The 8,362-nt window shown below is 35.1% G+C and overlaps 1 protein-coding gene and 3 non-coding genes across 4 annotated transcripts; 1 reads left to right on the top strand and 3 right to left on the bottom strand.

The window, feature by feature from the left end:
- Positions 1-693: 693 nt before the first annotated feature.
- Trnac-gca lies at positions 694-765 on the bottom strand. Its single transcript has one exon. It is a non-coding gene; the product is annotated as a tRNA-Cys (tRNA).
- A 1,918-nt stretch (positions 766-2,683) lies between these two features.
- On the bottom strand, positions 2,684-2,755 carry Trnac-gca. Its single transcript has one exon. It is a non-coding gene; the product is annotated as a tRNA-Cys (tRNA).
- Positions 2,756-3,090: 335 nt separating this feature from the next.
- On the bottom strand, positions 3,091-3,162 carry Trnac-gca. The gene has a single exon. It is a non-coding gene; the product is annotated as a tRNA-Cys (tRNA).
- Positions 3,163-5,042: 1,880 nt separating this feature from the next.
- Positions 5,043-7,537, top strand: LOC124460218 (zinc finger protein CG2199-like). The gene is made up of 2 exons (XM_047010675.1): positions 5,043-5,240; positions 5,308-7,537. Exons 1-2 carry the CDS (start codon positions 5,091-5,093, stop codon positions 7,354-7,356), a joined length of 2,199 nt encoding a protein of 732 aa, XP_046866631.1. The 5' UTR covers positions 5,043-5,090; the 3' UTR covers positions 7,357-7,537.
- Positions 7,538-8,362: the final 825 nt, after the last annotated feature.

The following is an 8,362-nucleotide window of genomic DNA, read 5'->3' as shown; positions in this document are numbered from 1 at the left end:
CTTCCCTGGCAATGGCCAAAGCTTTGGCTGTTTGGCCATTTAAATTCGTTACGTTTCGATTGGCGTGAATATGCAGTCAACTTTATGAAATTTATAGTTTAATCTGATAGATAGGAAATTGCTTTGTTTTGCAATGGCGCAAAACAAGGGCGATGGTGTGTGGAGGCAGGAAAGTGAAGGCGAAATGGAATTGGGAATGGGTCTCCAAAATGGGCAAAAGTTAGCAAAATATAAAATAAGAGGTATGATTCGAGAATGGAGTGTGGATGTGAGGGAGTAGTGGGGCTTTAAAGCTTTTGATTGAGCCGACAAAAAGATAAAATTGTAAAATTTATGATACTGACTAAAAACAAAAAGAATGGTCGAATCGACAGAATAGCAGGATAAGTGGAGTGTTAGCAGTGAGCATTGAATTTCGAAATGCTCTCTGCATAATTGGTAATGAAATTTGAATGTAACAAAATTGTTAATTTTATTACATTTTGTTTTGTAATTTAAAGTTTTTTTACAAAAACATAAATAATGAAGTGAAATCCTGATTATATATCAATGAATTAAGATAAATGGCTGGCAATTGTTTTCTAAGTCTAAAGTGGCAAAAGAATAAATAATATTGCCCTATATCTTCAGCAAAGTTTGTTAAGAAGAATTTAACACAAATTTTTAATATTTGACAAGGCAAAAATAAATCAAAGGGGACACCCGGGATTGAACCGGGGACCTCTCGATCTGCAGTCGAATGCTCTACCACTGAGCTATATCCCTGTATATCCCTAATACAGATAAAATATCTTATATATTTTCATTGTTAAAGAAATAAATTAGGTTTTAGTATTGACTTATGATAGATGACAATTCCAAATTTAGTTCTTTATTGACGCATTATTTTACTACAACTGAACAATTTAGCTTGTGGCCGTTTTTCTTTGAGAAAACTTAACTTGAAGTAATGATGATTAATCAAAATTATATGAGTTATTGATAATGAATAAAGTGTAACAAAGAGACTAATGTAAGTTCAAAACTATCAAAAAATATAATTTGTGAATCGTTAATCATATTCTATTAAAATTTACGTTGGTAAAGTTTGATTTCTCATTCATATTCATCACGATGATAGATTAGTTTACATTTTATAGCATACTTTTTAGGGCCTCAAGACAGCTTTATCATATACATACGTTGTCTGGCAAATTAACCTAGAATAGAATAAGTATTTCGGATTTTTAAATTCCACTAAGTACTATTTATACTCAATACTCGAAAATGTTGAGTGAAAATACTCAAAAATAATTTGAATTAAGCTCACCTATTGTTGAAAGAGAAGAAGATTTACAATCATAAGACGACTCAAAATGAATTTCGGTTGAAATAATAATTGAAAAAATTTTCAGGCAAATCTTTACTCTTTAAGCCCATGCTTAAATGTTTTTTATATGAATTTTACTTTTACTTTAAATTATACTTGATATCAGAGTGTATGAAAATGTTATTTGGTAAACGTATTCGAATGTTATAGTACCTTTTCCAGTCAATTGCATAATTAAATTTTATATCAAATATCGTGAGATGAGAAATTCAATACAGGGACAAACACAAACAGCAGAACAAACAGTTTTCCACTTGAGGCAACCGCCAAAGCCCAGCAACAGAGATTTGCATCTGCCAATCTCTCATTCTCCCTTCGACTCTCCCTGAGGGCGTGCTCACCGAGGCTTTAATAATACTTTGAGGATGGCGGAGCGAGGGTTCGCAAAGCTCAGGAGTTAATAACACGACCAAATGTTTGGGCTGGTCCGACATTAAAATCATGCGGTTCATTGAACGAGCGTTCAGCAACTGACCAAAGTCGCTTTCAATATCAAAAGTGGAAGTGCAGAAATAACAGCATGACCGTCTCACCATATCGACTATCTTATATATGTATATTGTGATATGGCATATACTTACATACATACATATTGTAGTAGGCAGAGAGTCATCTGTTCTTTGAATGTTGACTTAACGCTGGGACAGTTTGACAAGTGGCTGCAATGTTATGGTATGTGTTTGTATGTCCATCAAGCCTGTCCACCAGGTTGTTATTGGTGTTGGGGTTTGGGATTGGGTCAACCGAGCAACATCAGCCAATTCGTTCGTCCAACTCGCTGTATCCGTATCCGTTGTAGTCGCCTCCCCCTTCGCTGTCGTCGTCGTTGGTTGGGCTCAAAAATATATATGTCAATGACGTTGCTGCAAGCGCAGCTTGTTTGTTCTTATCCTTTGGCACTCATATAAAGTTTGTTTGCGGATTTGTGCAGTTGTGCAATATGTCATTGCATTGCTCAGTGCTCAGCTGGCAGCCAAAGCCAACTGAAGCAGAGAAGCCAGCAACCAGCAGCAACAGCAGCAGTAGTAAGGACCACGCTTAATGGCAATGTACGTTCAAGTAAACACACACAGCACATGAACATCGACACACTTGTGTTTGAATAACGAGGGTTAACCGTACCGTTATATCTAATACAGTTCCTATTAGGCTAAAAAAGAAAGAGAAAGAGCGAAAAGAAAAGAGCCCGCCTCTGCCTTCTCTTGCGCTTTTTTTGTTATCTGTTTTGTTTTTATATTATATAGCATACTTTTTAGGGCCTTCGCAAATTTTAAGAGAATAAGTAAAAAAAGTCAAACAAAAACAAACACTACAAGGGGACACCCGGGCTTGAACCGGGGACCTCTCGATCTGCAGTCGAATGCTCTACCACTGAGCTATATCCCCTGATGATGTATACACGATTATATAAAAAAATATCTTTTTAAAATTACAGAACTAGGAATAAAGAAAGAATATTATATGAATAATGCTGCTGATGCTCGATTATGTGAACGATTATGTGGATCAAAATCTAGTTTTAACTTTTATCGTATCCAAAGACACGATTTTTGATGTGAATATAGAGTGTATTGTGATGTGCTGAGACAAAAGAATAGCATACTTTTTTGGGTCCCTCACAAATTTTTCTTCAATCGCTAGAGGAAACTTTCTAATTTTCATTATGTAAAAAGCCGGTCTAGAGGGTAAGTTATAAAAGTCATTCAAAAGGAAATCTTTTAAGGGGACACCCGGGATTGAACCGGGGACCTCTCGATCTGCAGTCGAATGCTCTACCCCTGAGCTATATCCCCAGATATAATAAACTTGACTGAATAGTCAACTGGCCATTATGCCAAGATTCATGTAGACTTCTAAGTCAACAAGTATAAGAGGTGAATACAGCGACAATTTGAAAAACCACCTTCAATCGAAACTGAAAACTTTAAAGAAATCGTTAACGTTTGTCCTGATGGTTTAAAAAAGCTTAGGGGTAAGTTTATAGATAAGTTATCAATGAAGGAAATTTAAAAGGGAGTACGAAGCCGAGAAATAAGCCTCTGATCACAACGATCATCGATCTTTGATGGCAAGGAATGTAGCAGTGATAATTAAATCTAAAATACAATTTGACCACTAAGACAAACATCAATAGGAACAGTCTGCCAAATCTTCTATATCTACAGACTACTTACTGTATTTTCTCAAACAAAGATTGTGATCCTATGATATCATAATATCAATTTTCATACCAAACTTGTTAATTATTGACATTTTTTGAATTACTCATCTACAGTTTAATATGTTATGTCTTATTTTTATTCACAGAAATGAAACAATATTTCAAAGCTAACCTCGCATTTATATATGCAGTTCATAGTGTGCAGCGTCAACTAACAAATCCTTTTGGCATTATAAACATTATTAAAATTTCATGTTTCCTGCTATGAGCGACGCTTCCACTTCTGCCCATGCCCACGTCCACGCTTTACTCCATCCCTTCAATAAACCGCCCACTCAAAACGCAAACGTAACGAAACATGAAACACGAAACATGGCAAGGAGTAAAAGTCGATGGAGAAGGAGCATGAATTGCAGATGGTTGGGAAGCTTTCAGCTCATATGGCTCACAGAGTCTCCTGACCATCATCATCAGCCCCCCCTGGTTCGCTTCCCTTACCCCAACCGCTTTATACTCTTACGTTATCCATAAGACTGTCTAGCCTTACTTATTTGCAGCATGCTTCATGCTTTATGGTTACTTGGTCAAGGGCCTTCATACATACAAATACACACACACGCACACATGCTTACTTAAGCACACATATACATACATACACATAGAAACACGTAGAAACATAAAATGCAAGAAAATTTCGCAGTAAATCGTTAAAATGGTTTATATATTTAAGTAAAATATGCAAAAATCTTCTGTTTTGTTTTGGACTCAGATCTTTTCGTAATCCAATGTTACGTAGATATTATATATACCGCAAATCTTCTCCCCCTCAAATTATGCAATTTAATTTGAAAATTTAAGAATTCGCATAAAAATTCGAAAGGAAAAAGTCGCTTTTGTGGGTAAATATTTATTAGCATCCTTGTTTTTTATGACTTATGCATGATTTTTAAGAGCTTTAATATGTGGGATCAAGTTTTGTGGGCAAATGAGAGCATACTTTTAGGAGTTTTGCTTTTGCGTGTAATGGATGGAATAAATTTATGTAACACTAATCTGCTTTCTCTAGTGGCAAACTTTGTTTGCAATTGTTGTGAGATAAGTGAAACCTTTTTGAGTACTCTACACTCTTAACAGAAAAAAAATATCATAAAACGTGCATAACTAAATTCAGCTGGTTTTATTCATTAACTTAAACAAAACACTTTAATTTATGTTGAAAACCACTCTTGATAATGAAGTAATGTTCTTCATTGAATAGACAGAAGAATAACAATTTTAATTAATTGATAATTTATTAAGGAAGGAAATTCACTTGCAATCAAGAATATGCCATTTTATTGTATGTAAATTTGAAAATATTAATAATTAACAAGAACACCCTTGATGAAAAGTCGATAGGATTTGTACCCTTGACAAAAATAGCAGGAACCATCAGTATATCAAAAATCGATGTGCCGTTTTGAAGTGTCATCACTATCACCAAAATATCCACTATATGTGGCAACACTGGAGACAAAGCAGTCAGTCACCCTTGATAAAAAGACGATAGGATTTGTAGCCATGACAAAAACAGCAGGAACCATCAGTACCATGAAATTTGTTTGTGACTATTGCAATTTGGAAATAACTTCGAGTCCAATTTATACGGAGACAAAAGTGTTTGCTGGTCGCAAAATAAGTGACTTGCTTCAAATTGTGTCAAACTTCAGTGTAAAAAAGATTTTCCGAATTTTAAACGCTAAAATTATAAATCTAATGGTATTTTAAATATTTTCAGTTGCCGACCAACTTTCGTATTGAATTGTGTAATGTTTGCGCATCCAATTTAATAATCGCAACATCCTTGATCGTAAAAACGCAGAAATTGATTGACAACAGTTTGAAAAAGATGGAAACAATTGACCAAAATAAAAACGAAGAAGAAGAGCTGAACCAATTGGATGTGCAATTGGTCGATCTGAAGGAAAATGGAAGTCCACCTTATCCCAATGAGTGTAAGCCAATAGATCTTACGAATGCCGTTCAACTTTTGCCATCTAATGATAAGCCCAAAGAAAATCAATCTCTTGTGCAGCTTTTTGGGGCTAGCATCGCTAGCAATGTCAAAGAACGCAAAAGCAAAGAAGTGGAAGACCTTACTTCAGAACATGAAACGAAAGAAGTGACCACAATTGACAATTCGTACGTCAAAGATTTTGGATGTAGATTGTGCGACTTTAAGGGTATGGAAGCAGAGTCACTAAAAAAACATTTAAAATCTGTACACCAACTGCAACGTCCAAGAATATTTTTTTGCAACGTCTGTCCCAAATCCTTTGGCTTAATAAAGACTCTTTCCACACACTTACTAACCCATGGGATAATCAATCCACAGGACACAGCCAACAGTCAAGAAAAGATGACGAAAAAAAAGCCAACAGCAACTAAACGTCTGGCTTTAGTTGAAGAGCCTAAATCAAAAGAAGTGCCCTCATCAAGTGTTCCAATTGTCATACAAAAAATGGTTGATCATGCCAACACTCCTGATTGTAATGTCCAGGATATTGAAGAAAATGAAATAGAAAATACACTCGAAGACACTGAGAAAAAGGACAAGCCAATTGATCAAAGCAATAAGGTACAGATTTTAAGTGTAGAGGTAATTAAGAAGCCAATCATAATTCAGTCCATCGAGAATAATTTTAGTTCCAAGTCAACTATATTTAAATCTTTGGAGAAGCAAACTGAACAGGAAGACCCCAAGACACCAAACAATTCCTTGGCACTAAGCATGGAAATTGAAAGTTCTCCAAGAAAAATATTTAAAGCAGAAAATACTATCGACTTGAACAATGCAGAAACTTTTTATTCATCGAGTAACGAGAAATCTCCGACTAAATCTATTGAAAAGCTAGAGGACTTAACGAATGAATTTAAATACAATATTGTTAAACAGAAACTGGATAACCCCTTATATTATGATGACAAATCAAAGAAAACCTCAATCATAGATGTCGAAAAAGTTGATGAAAGCTTTGATTGCATCAATCACGAAGTGATGCCACTCAAAAAATCTAAAACAGCATCCTCAAAAACTACTGAAGATGTTGTTGATTGCACTCAATGTGGCAAAACTTTTAATTCGCTTAAAAGTCTTCAATCTCATATTCAAAAGATGCATAATCAGATCATAAAGTGTCCAATTAATTGTTTGGAGAAGCAAACTGAACAGGAAGACCCCAAGACCCCTAACCATTCCTTCTCACTAAGCATGGAAATTGAAAGTTCTCCAACAAAAATATCTAAAACAGAAAATACTATCGACTTGAACAATGCAGAAACTTTTTATTCATCAAGTAACGAGAAATCTCCGACTACATCTACTGAAAAGCCAGAGGAGGACTTAACGAATGAATCTAAATACAATATTGTTAAACGGAAACTGGATAACCCTTTATATTATGATGACAAATCAAAGAAAACCTCAATCACAGATGTTGGAAAATTTTATGAAAGCTTTGATGGCATCAATCACGAAGTGATGCCACTTAAAAAATCTAAAACAGCATCCTCAAAAACCAACGAAGATGTAGTTGATTGCACTCAATGTGGCAAAACTGTAAGTTCCCTTAAAAGTCTTCAATCTCATATTCAAAAGAAGCACAATAAGATCATAAAGTGTCCAATTTGTTTATCCGTATATGCTTGTCACTTGAAATATGTGACTCATTTCAACAAATGCGATAAAGGCAATGGTTTTCCCTGCGGCGTACGGAAATGCAAGAAAGTTTTCCAAAATGGTGACTACTTGATTTCACATTTGAAAAAGAAACATGTGTTTCGATGATCCTTTACAAACCCAAGAGGCCAATGCCAGCAACTATACTAGGAATCTAAAAACTGTAATTATAACTTGCAGATTTTAATTCGCGATAATTTAAAATTTTGGCCACGTTCATATCAATGTAATCACATACAGTACAACAAAACCAATTAATAACAACATTGTTTAGAGCAAACATAATAAATATTACTTGATACAAATTCTTATCTTTATATTTGTTTTGGAAATCGAAGTTGAATGCTTGCACACTGAACCAAATTGCCAGAAAAATGGTTAAAAATGAAATATTAAACATATTTATCTGCAATTCGCTTGATAAATGATAAAATACCATTTAATTAATTTATCACAATTTACTGCCAAAACGCTTTAGAAATTTACTTTGATAGCAAAATGAAATTTATTGCATATTCACTTTTGTAACAGTTAAGAAATGTCTTTATCCGAAATAGTGTTGAAAGTCGTTTGACCTTTCGCAAAAACGCGACGACCTTTGCTCTAGGAATGAAAGAAATAAAAAACACAAAACTTCACGAGAAAACCCTTTTAAACAGTTGGCGAACAACTAAACTCCTCGGGTCATTGTTTCCATAGCAAAAACTTCTTCCATGCAATAGCTTTGCAATTTTCTTGGCATCTCGAAAAGTTCAGCTGCGGCACAGAGGCTTTTTGCTAACTAGCTGGCTCAATGCCGCGCACGCCGTCCCTCCATCCACCACCACTTCATCCTTTGGTCCTGCCACCTTTTTTACGTTAGCTAAACCAAACGCACTTAACACTTGTGAGTCGAGTTTTAGCGTGTAACTTTTGTGCTGTGAATCCAGTGAACTACTTTTTATACCTGAGCTAAAAGAGACAGAGTAGGGGAAAGCAGTAAGAAGGAGGGGAAGAAACAACAAAAAAAAACAACAACAAGAAACGGAAAAACAGAAATCTGCTTCAGTGCGTCACGTAGGCGCTTCAAAAAGTTTTCATTTTTGCGAAATTTACGATTTAACGTTAAAGTAGA

Source organism: Drosophila willistoni (assembly GCF_018902025.1).
Source record: "Drosophila willistoni isolate 14030-0811.24 chromosome 2R unlocalized genomic scaffold, UCI_dwil_1.1 Seg167, whole genome shotgun sequence".
Taxonomy (NCBI): domain Eukaryota; kingdom Metazoa; phylum Arthropoda; class Insecta; order Diptera; family Drosophilidae; genus Drosophila; species Drosophila willistoni.
The sequence above is the reverse complement of the archived record's forward strand: the minus strand, read 5'-3'. Positions and strand labels throughout refer to the sequence as shown.